The sequence below is a fragment of the Protopterus annectens genome, chromosome 13.part0, assembly GCF_019279795.1.
Source record: "Protopterus annectens isolate FY-2018-M chromosome 13.part0, PAN1.0, whole genome shotgun sequence".
In the NCBI taxonomy this organism is placed as follows: domain Eukaryota; kingdom Metazoa; phylum Chordata; order Ceratodontiformes; family Protopteridae; genus Protopterus; species Protopterus annectens.
The window spans coordinates 196,989,583-197,010,508 of record NC_056747.1 but is presented as its reverse complement, the minus strand read 5'-3'; the positions used below and the strand labels follow the sequence as shown (position 1 = coordinate 197,010,508).

General features: G+C 40.0%; 1 protein-coding gene across 1 annotated transcript in view; it reads right to left on the bottom strand.

Annotated features, from left to right (window-relative positions):
- Positions 1 to 20,926, bottom strand: part of LOC122787868 (histone-lysine N-methyltransferase, H3 lysine-79 specific-like) — a 2,114,473-nt gene that overhangs the window by 859,491 nt on the left and 1,234,056 nt on the right. Inside the window, exons 16-17 of the mRNA XM_044054784.1 lie at positions 19,728 to 19,819; positions 14,092 to 14,193 (exon numbers count right to left, since the gene is read on the bottom strand). Coding sequence (XP_043910719.1) covers positions 14,092 to 14,193; positions 19,728 to 19,819 — 194 coding nt within the window. The remainder of the gene's footprint in view (positions 1 to 14,091; positions 14,194 to 19,727; positions 19,820 to 20,926) is intronic.

Below are 20,926 nucleotides of genomic sequence, written 5' to 3'. Positions count from 1 at the left end.
TCCAGAAAGCATGGGTAAATCACTACGCCAACTATGGAATTCTTGAGCTCCGATAAGCCCAGAGGGTTCAATTCTATCCGGTTGTACTGTATTATTACAAAGCGGGCAGTCCCATGCACCCAAGCTGGTGTTCCGTTGCTCATTCCTTTCTGCTAGATTCGCAGACCTTACTGCAGGAATGGGTTGGTTTACTTGAGCAATATCCATTCTTATGCTATTCACACTGTTGTTCTCCCTTTGTATATGCTGGCTAGACTCTATTACAGTGTCTAGCTTTGCAGCAAGACTCGCAGCTCTTTGGGAAAGTAACTCAATAATCATGCTTACATTTCCAATTTCCCCATTTTGGGATGAGGAAAGCGGAGTACTGTTGCTTGCGTCTACAGCCATCCTCAGACACACTCCACAAACCAAGAAAATACAGGCACCAAAAAAAAAAAAAAAAAAAAAACTAGATTACAGACCACAAGTGAACAGCAGGAAAATTAGTTGAAACAGTATTTATCAAGTGCTTTTCATCTCACTGGTAGAGAGACTTCTTCAGATAACACACACACACAAAATACTCTTGCCTTTTTATATTAAAACCAACCCTTATCCAATTAATCTCCTCAGTTAGGTGTTTTACATAACTTCCTTCCTCACTTTTCCATTTCCAGTTGCTTGAGAGTTAACTCTAAGAACAAAAAATCTGGACAAAGCAGTAAATAATGGGCAATATTTAAAAACTGCCCCTATTTTTGGGACTTTGTCCCACTTTTATTTATGGCTTTATCCAGATTTCTTGCTCTAAGCATTTGAGAGGTATGGAGTGAGATACTGTGTGTGTGTGTGTGATCATGAGAGTGAGTGTGCAATGTTGAATGACTGCATAAGTCAAGTCAAGTGGCATACCTCTCAACCTCTTAGAGCAAGAAATCTAGACAGAGGCATAAATAACAGGGATAAAGACCCAAAAATCGGGACAATTTTTAAATAGTGCTCTTACAAACTTAGAAAGTTGATAAAATAACAGGTTTTGCATTAGCATGAATTTTCTGAAGGGTATGAAGTCTGAAACTCAAATGTCTGTCATTATTTTCTAACTTCAGTCTATTTGCCACTAATATGCCAGAAAACCACAATTTTATGAGAAACGGACCAAAATATGAGGCATAAATTGGACATTCTGCGAAAATCTGCACAGTTGAGGTAAGTGGGTGTGTGGCTGTGTGTGTGTGTGTGTGTGTGTGTGCGCGCGCATGTGTGTGAGAGAGAGAGAGAGGGAGAAACAGCGATGTATGAATGAATGTGTAAGTGGGTGTGTGGCATGTGGGTGTGACAGTGAGAGCGATGTGTGAATGAATGCAGGTATGAATGAGGAAGTGATTTTGTGTGTGTGTGTGAGAGTGTGCGTGCGCATGTGTAAGAGAGAGAGACAGAGACCAACCAAGAGAGATGGAGTGTAATTGTCATTATTCCTGGACATATCTGAGTTTTTTAATTACTTCCGGGAGATGGGATAAGCTATAAAAATCCTGGAGACTCATGGGCAATCCTGGAGAGGTGGTAACCCTAGTTGTACCTGAACTGCCTGTCGACATGCAGTGAGTAATATTCTCTCTACTATTTATTTTTTGGTTATGGAGGGAAAACTGATGAATAGCCTGGCTCAAAATAAAATTTGAAACTACTTCAGGCATAAATGAAGGATTTGTTCTTACAATTATCCTGTTCTTCTGAAAAAAATGAGACAAGGTTGACACACCATAACTGCTTATAAAAAGTTATGTATTTACCATAATGTGCCATCTGTATTGTCCACTTTCATTCTTCCTGAACTGATGATGTCGGATCAGATTCGGCCATTGTAAAAGGTTGCGACAACCTTGAACTCTCAAGCTTCTCCCTTACACAGAATGCACCAAAACTTATTACCTCAGATCTTGTTTGCAGACTACAGCAAAAGAACACTTTAATATTATGGAAAAATCTTTAGTAGTATTATAGCAGATAAGGGTAGCACAAAGCTGTATCTGGAGCCATAGAATAAAAGGAGAAGACCTCAAAAAATTTCTCTATCCACTCACTCTTCCAGAAAACATTGGTTGGGGGTTGGTGGGTGGGGAGTTGAAGAATGAAAATGGACAACACAGATGGAACGTTATGGTAAGGACATAACTTCTTTATCTGATGCTGTCAATTTTCATTCTGTTCTCAACAGACAGGACAGTGTCCCCAGCTACTGGAATCCCAGGGTGGCCTCAAGGAAGGATATTCCTATACACCACTGAGCCAAACGATGCCCAACCAAGTCCCATTTGTAATGAGAGATGAAGGTGTGAGGTGAACCCCAAGATGCTGTTGCACAAATGTCATCCATGGAGGCTCTTAAATGAAAGACTGAGGAAGCTGCTATCAAATCTTGTACAGTGAGCACGTAATTGCTTAGTTAAAGGCAGGTTCAATTTATTGTAAATAAAGGAAATTCAATTAGTAAGCCATTTGGATAGGAAAACTCTAGACACTGGCTTTCCCAATTTCCTTTCAGGAAAGGAAACAAATAACTAAACTGAATTTCTGAAGTCTTCTGTTCTGTGAAAATAGAAACGCAATTGCCTATGCACATTCAGTAAATGCAACAAATATTCGCCTTTGGATAATTTGGGGAAAAAACTGGCAGACTGATAGATTGGTTAATGTGGAATTCTGATACTACTTTGGACAAAAAGGATGCATTAGTTTGCAATGTAGCTCTATCCTTACAAAAAATTAGGTATGGAGGTTTCACAGAGAAAGCCTGAATTTCTGAAATTCGTTTGGTCGAGGTAATGGCCAGCAAAAACAAAGTCTTCCAAGATAAAAATTTTATATCTCAAGTTTTTGCAGGTTCGAAGGGTGGAAGGACCAAAGCTTGCAGTACCAGAGATAAGTCTCACAGTGGAGTAGGATCTTTAACTGGGGGTCTCAACAGAAGTGTTCTTCACAGAAAAGGTTTCAAAGTTTATATGAAGTAAGGGAAGAGCCATCAAGACCAACATGGAAGTTGAGAATCGCTAACTGAACCCATACTGTGGAAGAACTGGCCCCTTGATCAAAAAGCAACAGGATAGTGTGAAACGGTGCTGAAGATGGGTTTCCATCATTTTGATGTGCCCAGTGCACAAATCTTTTCCAGTTGCTAGTGTAAGTTTTTCTTGTAGATGGTCTGAGGGAAGATAATAGAATTCTGCAAACAGGGGAAGGCAGCATAGGTTGTCTGGCTATCACTGTAAATGGAGAAACCAAGCTGTCAGCTTGAGCTTTGGAAGGTCCGGATGAATCATTTCTGTTGGGTGAGATAGCAGGTCTGGAACTGGATCCAGAATCCACGGTTGATGGATCAAATGAGGCCACAGGAAGGGGAACCAAATTTGTTAATGCCAAAAGAGGGCAATAAGAATGACCTTGCTCTTCAACATGGCAGCTCTCTGAAGGAACTATGATATCAGATGGATCGGTGGATATGCATAGAGTAACAGGGGGGGGGGGGCAATTGTGGAGAAAAGCATCTCTCGGTGACTCCTCCTGTGGGGGGAATGAGGGCAAAGTAGTAGTTGTACTTGCTGTTTAGGGGAGATGCAAAAAGATCGCAGCAAGGCTGGTCCCACTTGCAGACACAATCACTTCTGCTACTTTCTGGTTAAGTAACAGAATGTACCTGCTCAGTTTGTCTGCTAGCACTTTGGTCTTCCTCAGAATGTGCATTGCTAAGAGAAAGCAGTGGGTAGAGATTGCCTATTGCCGCACCATTACTGCTTCTCGACTTAGGAGGTATGATTTGGTTCCTCCTCATTTACTGATACACCAAACCACTGACATATTGTCTGTACTGCAACTGTTCCTGATGGGAGAGCATCCTGAAAGGCTTGCAACGCTAAAAGCACTGCTCTCAGCTCCATATGCAAATTGGCCTCTTCGGGGAACCACATGCCTTGGACTGTCTTTCCTAGGTAATGCCACCCCCCCACCCCCACCCCAGCTGGGAAGCATCAGTGGTCACTATGGCTTTGGGCTGAGAAGGGACAAATAAATGGCACTGCAGCAGTTGTTCCAACTGGGTCCACCACATCAGATCTTTCTTGCAGGAGGTGGTGATTCATATTGGAGCGGATAAAGGTAAATAAAGTGTCGATCATTGAGATGCCAACATCCACGGAAGAATCCTCATGTGAAATCTGGCAAGCAGAACAAGGGTTATTGCTGCCGCCATTGATCCCAGCACTTGTAGTAGTAGGCAAACTGGGGCTGTGGTGCTGCAAAGCATCTTGATGACTTGCGATCTTAATGTCTGAATTCTGGAAAGAGGAAGAGTGGCTATTGTGGATCTTGTGTCAAGCAGCGTTCCTATGAACTCTATGGTTTGAAATGGATGAAGATGTGATTTTTTTCAGAACTTATGGCTATTCCTAACTGTGTATAAATTTGGATTACTTTTTCTCTTGCCATGATGAGCTGATGCCTGGTTGGGGCAGAAATGAGCCAGTCATTTAAGTATGGAAACAGCCAGAATCCTTGCAATCTCAAGTGAGCTGCTACCACTGCCATGCATACAGTGAACACCATGGGGGCTGTGGTGAGATCAAAGGGCAGTGCTCTGAACTGGTAATGACTGGCTCCTAGCCAGAGGCATAAGAATTTCATGGACTGTGTTCATTTTTACATGATAGTACGCATCCTGGAGATCAACTGAGCACATCCAGTCATCTTTTTCCACAGACAGATGAATGGACTGAACCACGACCATCCAGAACTTTGTCTTCCGAGCAAAGTTGCTCAGACTGCCGAGATCCAGAATTGGCCTTCAGTCCCCTGTTTTCTTTGTCACTAAAGAATCTTGAGTAAGTTCCGGATTCTTTCTGGTCTGGCGGGACCTCCTGGATGACTCTCTTGTTTAGCAGCTTTTGTATTTGAATGGCTGCTTGTTCCCTCTGAATGGGTGGAACATCAAGGATTTTCCTGGAATTTACAGGAAGAAGGGAAAATGGAGTTGTATATCCTCTGGATACGATCCTCTGCACCCAAGTATCTTTTGTTATTTCGAGCCAGGCTCTCTGGTGCAGGGACCAATGACCCCCGATTGCCTTCAGAGGGGGACAATCAAGCCTTTCAGGAGCACTGGAAGGGTTCGCCAAAGAAAGAGTCTCTGGACCCTTGATGTTGCAGACCTCCTCTGCCATGAGGGTGGTGTCTACCATTTGAACTTCCCTCTCTGCCTTCGCAGGAAGGTCCTCCATGTGCTCTGAAAATATCCTTGTGATTTCTTAAACCACATCTTTCCACCACCTCCATGATTCCTTGAAAAGGACCTTTGGGGATTGGAAAAACGTACACCTACTGCAGAAAGGGTCTTTCCATCCTTCTCACACCTGGACAATGTATCTTTTACTTTGGGGTCAAAAAGAGTGGTGCTGTCAAAAGCAGCATTGATGAACGTAGACTTAAAAGGATCCGCAAATTCACACACACACACACACACACACACACACACACACACACACACACACACACACACACACACACAGAGGAGTGTTTCCTAATGGCTATGCCTGAACCCACTACCCTTGAAGTTCCTTCTGCCACATTAGAAATAAGACTAATGGATGAGTTGGAAATTGATTGCAGGGTCGTCAGCTGAGAAGTTAGGGAATATTTCACTTCTTCAGACACAGTTCCTGAGAGGGTACCTGAAAGTTCCTTAATCAGATCCCTCTGAAGTCTAGTAAAATGTGGCAAATAGTTCAGAAACCATAAAGCAAAGGTTACAGAAGCATAGACACTCTTCCTGAATCTGTCCATCACCAGCAACTTCTTGTCAGGGGGATGAAAACAGGTACTTTTGTCAACAAGTTCCTTTCTGGTGTCCTCTGCCACGACCATGGCATCAACAGGTGGACCCTCTTGACCAAAACTGTTTAGTCTCGGGGGGGGGGGGTCACAATCTTATCTAGCTTCCTGGGAATGGACTCAATGGTGTCAGGCTCCTTCCAAGCCTACTTTGAGACCAACTCCAGGAGTGTGTCAGTTGTCGGGGTCACCCAGGAAAGTAGATGGACTGGTACCAAAAGCCTCCAGTAACACAGATTCTTCCGAAGGGTTGTTGGCTTCCAGCCACCTCTATGTTTCAGGATCTCAAAGATGTCTCCGAAGGAGATATTGTCAGGAGGTGACCATGGAGACTCATCGTCCTCATCAAAATCTGGTCTTTGGTGACAGATTCAGGGGAATCTATATGCTTCCTCTGCATGTCCTCTTGTCCTCTTCTTACAGAACTCCTCGGTGGGATACTCTGGCGTGGTATCAGAAGAGGAGGGAATATCCTGGTGGGAAGCCTAGGGTTTTAGAATTGGCTGCCCCTGTACAGAGGACAGTTGAGAGTCGAGGTGCAGAGGTGGAACACTAGTAGACAGAGGATCCAATAGGTGAGGCACCACCTGGGACTGAGGTGCAGACAGAGCTCTCTCCAAAAACTTAAAGACATACCATCCTGGAGCGGGATAATGACCTGGATTCAAGAGGCCAAGCCTTTGATCCTTAGTTCTGCCCTGCTCCCAAGACAGCCACCCCAAGGCCAAAGTTGGACACAAACTGACCATCACTGAAGGTCCGAGATGCAGACTATAGCTCCGAAACCCTCGGACATGACAGGGTAGAATCGGCTCCTAGAGTTTTTCAGATCTGACTGAACCAAAGAGCTCAGAGCAAGTCTCGGATCCTTGGATACAAAAATTCTCTGATCTGAAGTAGATGGTGCCGAACGACTCATATCTGAGGGCCCTGAAACCTGGATAGGAATCAAAGGAGGAATTGGTAGTGGAGGAGTTGTAGATGTATGGCCTTACTGACCCGATGGGGTAGGAGCCGAGAAAACGGCAGGCTGGCTCTGTTCCAAGAGTTTCTCATAGCCTCTCTACATCATCTTCAGTGAGACTTCTACAGGATTGAGTGGATACAGCAGATGGAGATTGTGTCCTTTCCAAAAACAGAGAAGGCAGCCTTGATGGACCTGGGCCCAATGAAGGTGAGTACCTTGTTCTAGAAAGAGTTGGTAAGATCAATCTTGATATGTAATCCGAGGTCTTCAGAGACAAAAAAATCTTTACTTTTCAGAGACTTCGGATCCGAAGAAACAGTCAGATCCAAAGAAAGGTTTTTGGACTTTGTCAGATCTGAAGTAGGGGCTGGATCCGAGAATTTCAGTTTCTTCTTCATAAGATCCAGAAATAGAAGAGGTGCTCAGAGAAGCATTGAGATTTTTTTTGTGTTTTCTCTGAATGCTCAAGATATCGCTTCAACAAAAGATGAAGGTAGTCCCTTTAAAATAAGCTTATTTCTATAAGCCATCAACGCTCTAGGGTTGAAAGCGTGGCAGATCGCGCAAATCTCCTGGAGGTGGAGGGGGCCTAAACACAAAAAAAAAATAAATAAAAAAAAAAAGTGTGTGGGCGTCAAGAACTGATATCTTCTGACCACATTTTTGGCATTTCTTGAACCCTGCCGGGCTCTTTTCCTTGTCAGCTATAATGAAAAACAACCAACCACAAACAATAAAGGTAATACAGAGTCAAAATAAGAATTACAGGTGAAGAGATTCTTCTTTTTTAAAAGTGAAAGAAAGGGAAAAAAGGGGAAGAAAGTACCAGCAATGTTACGGAAGACTACAATAATCTGTAGAAAATGGGAAAGTAACTAACTATAGTAACTAGAAATACCGCTAAAAGTAAAAATGGAAAATATAGATTTAAATGAAAAGAAGGTAAATGAGAATAATTAACAAGCCTTTTAAAAGTTATTTAAGAAAAATAAGTTTTAAAGCTACTTATCACACCAAGCTCGAAAGGACCACGTCTTTTCACCAGAAGTAGCAAATGAGATCTAAGGTAATAAGGGCTGGTGCATTCTGGGTAAGGGAGAAGCTCGAGAGTTCAAGGTTGCCACAAGCTTTTACAATGGCCGAGTCAGATCCGAAGGCTTGGATCCAAATCCAGTTGAGGAGAGAATGAAAATTGACAACAACAGATCTCTAGATACTCTTCAAGCATAAGTCAAAGCAATGAATAACACTGTTTTCCAAGTAAAGAACTTCAAGTCAGCCTCAGGAGCCTGTTCAAATAGAAAAAAAAGTGTACATTTCGCCAAAATACAACTAAGATCACAAGAGGGAGCCACCTGTCTTCTATGTCAACAGATATGCAAAACCCTTTTCAAAAATGTAAAGCTAGGAGGAAAGAATCAAATCTATGAGCAGACAAGCGGAGGAGAACAAAAATTCAATCTTTACAGAACAGTAAGAAAGGCCAGAGGATAATAACTTGCACAAATATTGCGGAACCGGAGGCATCTGGATCTGAAAAGAATCATAGGTCTTACTTTAGAGCCAACTAGAAAAGCTTTTCCACCTACCCATAAGATTTTCTTGAAGCAGGTTTCTTGGTCTCCTTTAATACCGGCTCTTCAGAACATTTATTAAAGAATAAACAACCAACCGGCTAGATCACCATGGAGACAATTTATTAAGCAACTTAAAAGCAGTAAAACAGAAAGGGAGAAAAATAAACAGTCCAAAACCGATAAGCGCTTTCAGCCTTTTGGCCTTCCTCAGATCCTAAAACATATCCGCTCCATCTCCTTGATATTGTAACAAATATCCAATCATAGCTCTTCAAATGGGTAGCTGACCCCTCAGGATTGGCCTTTTTAGGCAAATGTCACTTCTGTGTATATTAACCAATCATAGTTCATCTAAGGAGCAGCTGCCCTTTTAAGATCGGATTCAGCGGAATCAAACCATTCAATCCAGGTGGAAGGTCAGCTCGCATATCCACTATACATTTGATTTCTTCAATCTATGTTCTGTTGTGCATATCACCTCCTCTCAGATTTTCAAAAACGATCTTCAAAACCATAAACAGGAACCTATGACCATGACCAGACATATGTTGCGAAAGTGAACACTAAAACATTAGTTCTAACACCTATCAATATTTTTTGACAGAACAGAATAACTTTTCCTCAGAAAAGTTGAGGAAGTGGAAGGTTTACCTCTACAGGGTATTGCTCTCCCCAGCCTTGGTGAAGCTCTAGCCAACCAATCACTTGAAGCCTGCAGGAAAGTGTTAATTTCATCAGCAAAAAAGTTCTAAAAGTTTGGTGTCCTAACCACTGACTTTATACTGCTGTACAAGGTTACAGTCATGTCCAGCTGGCGCGTGGAAAACGCCCTTAAGCTTTCAAAGCTGACTATTTGTCATATCCTTGAAAGGATATAACCCATACAGTTTATGCAACGGTGACCTAATGATGATCCTCATCTTTTGCCAAAGAATTTAAGCACCATAAGGCATAATTCAGTATTTTGCTTTGTATCTCAAGGGGAAATTCAGATAAGTGGAAGCACTGACCAACTCTGAACTCCACAGCATGGGTAATGTATATGGGTGTCAAAGTAGAAAGACCCCAGGACTGCCTACAATTCCCCTGCAATACCTGAATTTTTCCAAAAATCCGCTTTCTAGTCTGTGATTAAGGGAGAGACTCTGCAAGAGCCTGCCTATCATTAACAGCTTGCCCTAGTACCGTGTCAAAGGAATAGTGGAAATGGTAACTTGCAAACCCAATACAGACTGTGTATGTATGTATATTTTTTTAAACATATTTATTAAATTCCATTTTAGACAGTGACACAAGTATATATCCATTAAGAAAAGCAAAAACCAACAGTAACATTTTTCACGTAGTTATGTATTTTGTTTTAGCAATTATCTTCACTCCAACCTTATACAAATTGCTCAATTTCTCCCTTCCCTTAAACCTCACTCCTTTTCCTGAACATTATTCTGTATGTATTGCTCCCACAAATTCCATTTACTTCTGTGTAATTTGCTCAGTCCCTTTTTGTAAGATCCCACCTTCAGTTCTTTTGTCTCAATTAAAATATTCAGTACTTCAATTACAGTTTGCTTAAATTTTGATTTTTACTACCTACTAATTACTTTTTTGGCAGTAAACAGCATTACCTTCCATAAGGCCTTATGAAAGGCAATTCAAATCGTATGTCGCAGCTCAAAAGAATAATTTCCTTAGTTATAACAATATGCTTCCCCAACATCTTACAAAGCACTCTGTATGGAACTTTTAAAATCTGCTAACTTAATACATTCCCATAAACATGCTTCCTATTGCCTCGTTTCAAAATCACACCACCAGCACTTACTTTCTGCCCCAGGAAACGTTATCTAATGCTGCAGATTACACTGCTTCTTCTAGTGGACCATCCTGGTGTCCAGTCTGAAGGCATCTCACTAAGGCAATGGAAAGCCTTTTGTCTTTCTTGGGCTGACAAGATTACTACCAATGTTGTGGCCAAAGGCTGACAATCCAGAAAGTTGGTCTTTAGGGAAAAGACATTTACTATCTGAACTAATAAGCATAGCAGTAACTTCATGAGAGAACCTCCACCTCTCCATCACCGATTCAGTGTAGGGAAACACTTGAGGTGTGGTTCTGAAAGGTGTAGAAACCAGCTCATGTGAACCACCCTCTTGTTCACCACTGTCAGCAAATCCAGTCTTGGAGCCTGAGCAACTGAATAACCCAGGGAGGAAGGGTACACCCCTGGCTGCTTAACTCCAGGGGATGAAGACATGATAAACTAAGAGAAGATGGGTCCTCGCTTTTCAGATTCCCCTAACACTTTACTTTCCTTCTGCAGACACCATACCTAAAGGGGGTCCACACAGAAAGGTACTGAAAGTCCTGCAAGGGAGTAGGCATAATGGATGTCAGAAATAATCTCTTAAAAAACTCCTCCCATCAATGAGTCTCTCTCTCCCCATCTCTCACAGAAATAAATGTCTGTGGGAGAAGAACAAAAATAAAATGATTCTTCCTCATTAGTATAATTTCCCAGGATGAATAGAGGCAGCTATAACATGCAAGATCCTGATGTCTACATTGAAAAGCTACTTGTGAGATGGTTCCCTTTTCATTTTGATGGAAAGAGCTGTACCACAGGTTGGGGGTTCTCACGAGGATGAGGGCAGATCGGCACTCTCTTCCATGCAAAATATTACCCCGAAAAATGTCTATAACTGATAACAGCTGGAACCAAGACAGGTGCAGAGGTGTTTATGTGTGGAGAGTTCCCCTTACTGGATATCTTTCACAAGCAATATAATGCTGGAAGCTTGGGCAAATTAGGCAGACGCCTAGGAACTAACATCCAGCTACACATAAATGTCAACTTGAGGGTAGTTTTAGCAAATGCAAAGAGATTGAAAATTGTCTGCTGAAACTACCTTCAGAAAACACTGGAAGAATTTTTTTTGCAGGAGACAAGCCCCTTGTATATGCAACTCTGGGGTCACACAACAGTGAAGAAAAAGGCAAACTCCACTGTCAGCGAATGCAGCATCAGCAAACAGTATTCAATCTTTTTGCATTCACCAAAACTATCTTCAGTGACCTGAAACAATCCCCTAGCCTAGCTAAAGTGTAGCCTAAAAAATCCAGAAAGGCTAAGAAAACTAGAAAACCATCATACACTCATCCTCCAAAGGAGCAAACACCATTAGGGAAGCAGAAATACTGAAGCAGGAACTCGGGGAAGACAACTTCACAGCTCAATATAGTTGTCATCTTGAGGCCTTGTTAAGACTTACAAGATCACTATGGTCTCATGCTCCTTGCACGCAGAGAGAATGTTCTTTGTTCACAGACGCCTACAAGGCTAACTTTTTTTTTTTTGCGAATTTCCATTTTACAATTTGCTTATTTTTTTTCCTTATTAGAATCATTATCAGAAAGATTTAACAAGGAATGATGGGATATTCCCTATCCTGTGATCAGCACCTTTCTGTGCTCAATAAACATCACAAAGATTTAGGCTATGCGAAACACAGCTATCTATTTGAAAAGCACACAGTATTCAAATAATACCCTTATGGCATTCATCAAGACAAAGGGCACAAGGTGGTAATCTTTCAGTATAAAGTCTCCTACATGTACACTTGTTTTTTCTGGCAATATCATCGGTCTTTGAAAGCACACCAAAACCACAATAAAGGCAGACAAATCAGAAACATATATTCAAAAGCAAAGCAAAAATATACCAATACTGGAAGACAAGAAAATTCTGTACGGATACATACTACACTGCTATTAAGTCGAAGCCACCTGGATCAGACCAAATTACTGATGCTTCTGTTGTAACAAAAATAACTACTGATACTGCAGGCTTATTTCTCTTTCCTACGGAGTATTCTACTAACTATTTCAGAATTGGGAGAAGACCAACTAGGTGATAGCACATCCAAAGCTCTAGAAATTAGGTCCGATGGGAGTACATCCACCTGTGGTCAATTCCCAACTATTAAGCTTGAAACAGCCAAAGTGATCCTAATAACAATCATATATCTTAACAATGATAACATATCCCAAACTTTTAAAATGCCATGAAAAAATATATCTGCATATCCCCTTGACAAAGGCAGACTAACTCAGTTTTATGCAAAACTGTACAGTACAACCTATGACTTGCACATGCAACATGAAAGGATCAAACAGACATGTGCATAGGTTATGTTTTACGTCAGTGTGCCACAGCTAAGATTTGACCCTAGGGGGAAAAACAGACAATGATTACTGGCAGACAATACATTTTACTCCTTAAAGAGATGGCAAAATTACAAGAAAAAAGTCTGACTTGATAAAGCTATTATAAATCAGGCATTATTTTCAATATCCTGCTCTAAGCTGCCTCTATCCTGTCTAAGTATTGGAAGACAAGAGAAGGATTTTCCAGAGCCATGCAGAATCCAGTTGAGGTTTGGTAATTAATCAACTATAGAGAGCAATAAGGATTCCTCTTTCCTATTGGTAATTTCTCTACCTGTGCATTCCAGAATTCCACAGCCCTTCCTGTTGCTTTGTTATACTGTTTAACTCACCTTGTATCTGGCAGAACTGCAGAAAACCTTCTGTTACTGTTGCTACTACTAGTACCACTCCAGTTGTCCTTCTTCATTCCCCCAAACAGACAAATTCATTACTTCTATAACACAATGTAGTCGTCATATTTCTTACCACCCATCCAACCTACAAAAATCACATTTAAACATTTCTGAGCCTTCAATACACTCAGACCCTACTACAAAACTTTTAATGGGATCCTGAAGAAACTCATTTTGCTATCACTTAATTCCATATACACACACAACCTCATGCAGGTATCCCTACTACTGTGTTTCTTCCAAAAATGTCCTTTTCAAAAAGTATTTCTTGTTAAGATATACTAGGTAAGTGACATGTCAAGGAAATAAAAAATAATTAGAAATTTTGTTTCTGCATGCTTTTTGCCACCATGCCAACCATTAAGCTTCCTCCAATTGAACTTAAACCACTTTGTTCTTCTTCCCCCATACAGCACATAGCCAGCAATGGATCAACATCCGTCTACAGAGATCATTATGTTCAGCTAGCCACAGAGGTGGTTGGTGCACTCAAGGGGCATGCTGGTAATGAGGGTGTACACTGCAGGCCACAACCCCTCCCATGGATGGGATCATGCAACACTACACCTTTCCCTATGCAAGTACACGCTCATCACTCATGACTGAAGCTACTGCATATGGCTTGGTGGCAGGACACCTACCTCAGGACTGTCCCATGTGTTGCTGACCTACTTCTGAGAGACTGTGGCACTGGACAGACCTGATTCATCCCTACCACCTCAGGATAGGTATGCCCATCCTTACCACACCAGTTCCAACAGATAGCTGAAATGAAAATTGAACCTTGGTCACCTCAGTCACAGTCAGGGCTTTATCCATCTGGCATAACAGGTTATTTCATTTAAGACCAAAAAAATGCAGAAGCACATGGTAACACTCACGTTCCAGGATGAATACCTGTACCATCAACACATGCCAAATACATTACGTAACAACACAGAAGCTAAAAGTGCTGAAAAAGATTAACAGTGGATATCTTACTTTACTGTAATTAGCATCCTTTAGAAATATCAATTTTTAATTACTGTTTCTTTTCAAATCAATATTTCATTAAAGAAAATACCTCATCTAGTTTCTTCTGAAACAGTCGTTTGATTTCTACCTTCTGAGCTTGACAGTGTACGGACAGCTGTTGCGCAGTTCCTGTTAGTAGAACATTCTTTTGCTAAACCAACAAACAATCTAATTAATACAGGCATACAAGATACAACAATGAAAAAAAAACAGCTTTCTTATTAAGAATTAGCAGACTACATTTACTAATCAAGCCCTCATTATCAAAGTGTACAAAAATCATCAAAGTGGATTATGTCTGGCATGGTTAAAAATTATATTGTGCCTAGTGGAAGGAATGGTATGAAGTCAGGCAGTTAAGAACTTCAATTCCAAGAATGAAGTTAAGACATACTGTATACTCAACACAGGTCATAATAAAGAAGAAATGGAAACTGTGTAGATGGGCAAAGAATAGCAAAAACTTCACCAGGCTACCAAATTTCATAACCTGCATGTTAAATGTCAACCTATTAGGTGAATTAAAACCTTAAATGTGGGAGCCTCAACATTATGACTTGACCGCCAAACATTTCTGAAGAAAACCCTGCAGTTATGCTGTCTAATGAGCAATGCAAATAAAACAAGGATGTAAGCACCAGAAAAACAAGACTGATAAAATAACAATCAGGCACTTACTTCAGTGAACCCACACTGTAAGCTCCATACCCACTGAAGAATTCAAATCAAACAGTGTCCATAAAAGTAACAATTTATTAACAAAAAGTTAAGTGCTTTCATCTCTCAAACAGTGCAGAGACTTCATCAGAACTAGATAACACACACACAACAAATCTTTTACAGTAGAAATCACAAATTAAATTGAAAAATTACACCACATTAAATAATTACATCCCATTAAATAGTTAAAGGCATATTCAATAAAAAATGTACATTCATAAAAACATTATATTGATTTTAAGGCTCTCTTCTTTAAAACTGGGGCCAGTGAAATATACTCATTAATACCTGGTGATGTGTTAGAACATAATTTTGTGATCCAGTAACATTCTCAACTCTAAAGAAAGCTCCCACCACCCTCGTCGAGGATTTATTGGTACTTGTTCCAAGATACCAGATTTAAATCTTGTAAAATCCTAGCACTGTAATGAGTGTTTATGCAATGAATTATTAATGTTCCTCTTTGATACTGCATATAGATGTTCATATATTCTAGCTTTTAACTTTATTTCTGTCTTCCCAATATAACAACTCACTCACTCACTCAAAAAAAAAAAAAAAAAAAAAAAAACTTTTTACAAATTCCAGAACAGGGACATAAAATATGAAGGTTGCACATGGTGAGACCAGATTGACCTGAGACACCATTGGATTTTCCTCATGTGGAGTCTGGTCATTGGACACACAAGAATCATTAATGCCACGAAACTTAAAATTTTGAGAAATTTCTCTGTTAATTCCTGGATTTGATTGGAAAAACTCAGGAAGAACTGTTGAAGCATTTCTATCATGTCTGGAGGAAGAAAGGCTTTTCTCAGGGCAGGATCTAGTAGATATCAAAGAAATACAATCCTGTGAAGAGGGATGAAAGAAGATTTTTGAAAGCCGATTTGAAAACCTAGACTGACTAGGAGATTCAGAATAACTGCTAAAGACTCTTGGCAGGCAGAAAAAAGAGTTTGCAAAGACAAACATCCAAATATGGAAAAATGTGAATGCCTCGAAGTTTGCAATAAGCAATTGCTGAAGCCAAATGCTTTGAGAATACCCTAGAAATAGTGGAGAGTCCAAAGGGTAAGACAGGGAACTGATAATGTAAGTCAGACATAATAAATTTTAAAGTTTGAACTGCTTGCAACTGGAAATAAGCATCCTTTTAAGTCGCTTTACCATGAAAGCTACAGGACAGATGACAGGTAAAAGGACCGAAGGGAAAACATTTTGAGGTTTGGAATATTAACAGAAATGATTATAAAGGAAAAGTCCAGTATTGAAAAAGGGTGATGTGGAGGAAGGAAATTTTTAATGGTTTTTAAAAAGAAGAGCTGTAAAATATTATTCACTCCTTGAATCAACTTTCCCCTCTCATCACACTTCATGCACCTTAGCTGTAAAATGGCCAAACAGGAATTCCTGGTCTAAAGGAGAGAACTTAAAATTTCAACTTTACCATCTTCAGGAAGGTTTTCAGAATTAAGCCAAGCCAATTTTCTCATTACTGACTCAGAAGCAGCAGCTCTCGTGGAAGAATCAGCAGCATCATAACCACACTTTAAAACATGGCTACTAAAATTACGAGCAGATAAACAGGCACTCAAAGATAGCTGACTTTCAACTTTGATATGCTCTCATAAGATAAAAGTAAAAACATTTGAGCTTGACAGATTAAAATCCTGACTGTTAATGTAGCAACAGAATACACTTTTTTGTTTAATAACTTGTCAAAAGTTTTCCTACCCTTGTCAGAAAAGAATGGGGTTAGCTGCAGTAATCTGTTTAGCGGAAGCAGTTTCAGAAAGAGTAACTACTGCTACATCTGCTTTAAGGTCAGAAAACAAATTCTTAAGAGTTGGAGGAACCCGGTATAACCTGACCGATTTCCAGGAGGTTGACTGTCAGCACACTATCAGCAGTGAAAAAAAGCCTTCTCTAAAGGAAGTAAAAACAATTGGATCAGCTGCAGATTTGGGCATATCCAAATGTAATAAATCATAATACATTTGCCGTACAACAGGAATTTCCTTTAACTCACACTGAAAAAAACTGTCATTTTAAGTCTCAGAAAAAAAAACATTCTAGAAGGAAATCAGAAACCAACCTTTCCTCAGAATCAGACTGTGAATTCCTTCTCAATCTGAACAAAGTACCATTATCCCCCACCAATGCCTGCTTTCCTGACTGGCAACACAAGTCAGAAAGAGAATGCTTTCTTTTCTCACCTGAAGCAGTATAGGCAAGGAAAATGAAGAACAGCACTTTAGCAAATCTTTCCTGTCCAGAGAAGCAGAAACAGGGGAAGGCAAGATTTTCTCACTGTGTTCGCCTTTCCTGTGAGTCTCCATAGAAACAGACTCATCTACAGTACGCAAACTCATCCCAGATTCAGAATTGCTTATCTTGATTGAGAGAAAGACCTTCACTTGCCCCTTTCCCCAAGACCAGCAACACTGGTTCTCCCATGCTCATCAAAGGCATCCTTACAGCCCCAGAGAATGTGGTGATCACCTGGTGGCTGTAGGTGTAATACTCGAGGGACCAGGGTAAAAAAAAATGAGTGGTCTGAGAAGCCAGTAGCAGCAACAGCAGAGTCCCTTATCAGTACCTGAAGCACAACCGGAGACAGTCTGACTCCCACTGACTTCCTATCAACTTTCTTCTTGCAGATAGGGGAAGGTAAAACTGCCAAGATCTTCCTTATTTCCACTGTTCAGCAATTTCACTCTTTCACAGCCTATTTTCAACCAAAAATTAGAAACAAAACTAGTTACACAATTTCTGTTTTGTCAGAGCTCCACAGCAGGGAACCCAATTATCACTCTAATGAAAGGATGAAAATCTTACTAGAAAAATAAGAAAATCTTCTAAAAACTGATCAGGTAATGAACTCTGCAAGAATGATACAAAATAAATGAAACCAGCTAAAGTAATCTTTATAACCTCACAAAGACAACTTCAAAAGACTAAAAGCTCAATGTCTCTGTCAGAGAAAAAAATTTAAGGTAGGCTGGGCTACCCCATTAAACATGCAATCTCAATGCTAAAAAAGTTATTACAGATGAAAACAAATGAGAGAGTTGGACTCAAGCTACACTGCTGAAAACACTCTGGCAGCTAATGAACGAAGCCCATAAAAACATGAAGTCTTTGTTATAATTAATTACAGTTCTTATAACTGGTTGGATAAAACATAACATATGCCTCATCTGCTGACTGTGTACTAAACGTTCAGTGTGACATGATACATAAGCTGTAAAACACTGCTGCATGTTCTTCAGATGTGTGTGACTAAGTGCACCCAACACTGTGATCAACTATATAGCTCAGAGTTGGTTAGTATATTTTATTGTTAGCTCATGCTAACTGCCTATGAAAAAGTATGTAAAGGACAAATAACATCTGCCCTGCACAATTAAGTAATAGCCTGGTATAGGAAGGGGATGGGAAATACTGCAACACACAGACCTTACTAACTTAAAACGGACAAAGTTTGTCAGAATCCTTTTTTACTTGACCTTTGAAGAACTTGTGGATTAGTTCCCAGCCAGTGTTTCAAAAATGTAGCCTTATCTTAAAGGAATAACATAGTCCCCGTGTCACAGAAACTTGACAACGTGTGACGACTGAATGCACATTAGTGTAAAGGCAAAGGAAGGTAATTTTTTCCACTGAAGGATCACATGCACAAATAATATGCAGTCACTCAGAAATGCAGCTGAATGAAATGCAACTGGTTTACTAAAACAATCAGTATCAGCAAAACTGGCCATCACTACACTATAAATTCCAAAGAAGGGTGGCTGGATAGGGAGACCATCTTTACTAGGTGACTAAGAATTAGGGCTCCGCACTCTATTCCAAATCCTTAAATCAAAAAGTAATTTTGTTCACTCATACTGAGTGACCCACAGTAAACAAAAATATTCATTTTACCTAATGCAGACCCAACAATGGAAAAAGACATACAGCAGAGATGCAAGACAGACTGAAAAATATACCCCAAACTAGGCTGTCTGAATGCAAACTGGTAAAAAACAGGATTTGTTTAATGATTCAGGATGCAAATTACTTACTTAGGAAAGTGCGAAAACATGGTCATTGACACTATTACAGAATGACAGATTCAATTCAGGATAGGCAGTTTAATGACTAGACATAGTGAATAAAACAAGACCAATCTGGTACACATTTAATAGAATAAGCAAGATAATCCAAAATCACAAATCAGAATGTAAAAGCATTTTATTACATGTGTTCCACATCAGTCCAAACAAGATAATCCAAAAACAAAATCATAGTTGGGCATAACTTAGTGGCTTCAGGAAATGCACAAATCATGCATTTCTGTAAACTTATCACTCAACCTGATAGATCTCAGAGATTCTTGAAGTAGAACGCTAAAGGCTGTCAAGCTAGCCTTGACAGAGTGGAAGCCCTCTCTCTGTTCTTGGTCTCACTGACTTCTCTGAGGTGATGTGTCTAGCCTTTCGAACCAAAAAACACCTGACCCTCCTTGACCACCTGTTACCAAGCAAATAATTCCTCAAGCTCCTGGTTAAAGGATCTAAACCTTCATCGACAAATTGACAGATGTGCTGGCATGGTAGAGTCATATTCCAATGTATCCACCACCTCTGGAACAAACAATCTACATGTCAGAGTAGCAACCTTGACATCTTTTAAAATAAATTTAGGTAACTAGATGGGCAGCCTCAAACTCTCTCTCTACCAGTCTATCTTGTGCTGCCTTTCATGAGTCGGCACGGAACATTTACATATTTTTTTTTTATTGGTTAGGCCTGAAATGATCTGCTGACTGATCACCTAGGACACGAGTATAAACCTATGAATACCACATTAAGAAAAAACAGCAGTACTTTTACATCAAAATGAAGCTAACCTATAAACGAAAAATGAATTTATACATATTTTGTTAAGAATCATCTCTGCTGGGCAGAACCAAGCTACCTTTTCTTGCTCCAATAACTGCTGCAAATTTGTCTTGTACTGTGGTGTCTTCATGTATGCCATAAACTGTAGGTACTGGACCTTAAATGAATCTGTAGGGAGAAAAATTTCTAAGTTACTTCCCAGCTACACGGAGAAAAAAGTATTTGGTTAAAATAGTCAAATATGTTTCAGACAATCATTCAGAATAGTACAAACTAGTAATCAGGAAGCATGGCATGAAACACAATAGCAACATGCTTAATTCTTTCACATCATGGACAAATTATCTCCATTAGTCAATCCTTAAAGGGTTCTACACAAGAGGCTTTATGGTGGCAAACATCAACACTGAACACAAAAATACAGACTGTACAGTACCAAAACAGGTGTTTTTTCTGACACAACCAGTTTCAGTAACTGTAGCCAGTTCCTGCACAGATTTTTCCTGCTTAAAAAGGCAAAGCAAAACCAAGAAGAAAACAATGAAAATGACTAAGTCAGCCTCACAGAAGTAGATAAGAAAACCCAACAGGATAATGGAGTTGTCACTAACAACAAGGAAAGATGTGGAAAGTGTGAAACTGGTAGAAGCCAGATGTAAGAATGAATGGTGAACACTACTCTGGAAACTGAAAACCACGTGCACACCACAAGTTGTCATTTCAGATAGCCTTCAACATTCAGTGCTAACTTCTTATTTACACAATGACATTGTTACAAACTAGAAGTCAAACTTTAAAGGGGCCACTACAAAAGCAGCCAATACCCATACCTGGCAATGAGATGCAGTACTAGGTGCTAAAATGTGTTTTGGTAAGAGAACTCAGGTGTATAAGCCTAAGCCATCAGCAGCAGCACCACCACATGCTGGGTGTGCATCAAGTTATTACTTGGTTGCTGAGTCCTGGGACTTCACCTTCATGAATAAAGGAGTTTCCTTTTTACCTACAATACATCTGTCTAACTTGCTAGATTGCTTTAAAAGAAACATAAAGGTGTATGCTGAAGGGGTCCATTTTTCACACTTTTCCATTATAAATAAAGACCAAATCCCAGTATAAAAGGATAGTATAACCAGATGGGATATTCAGACACAGTTCTTTCTTCATAAGATAGAAAATCCAGCTGCAAATATACCATTGCTAAGAAAACTGGACACACCTCCAACAAAACACAAAAAGGAAAGTAGAGTTGTGTTCATCAGTGCTTACCATAAA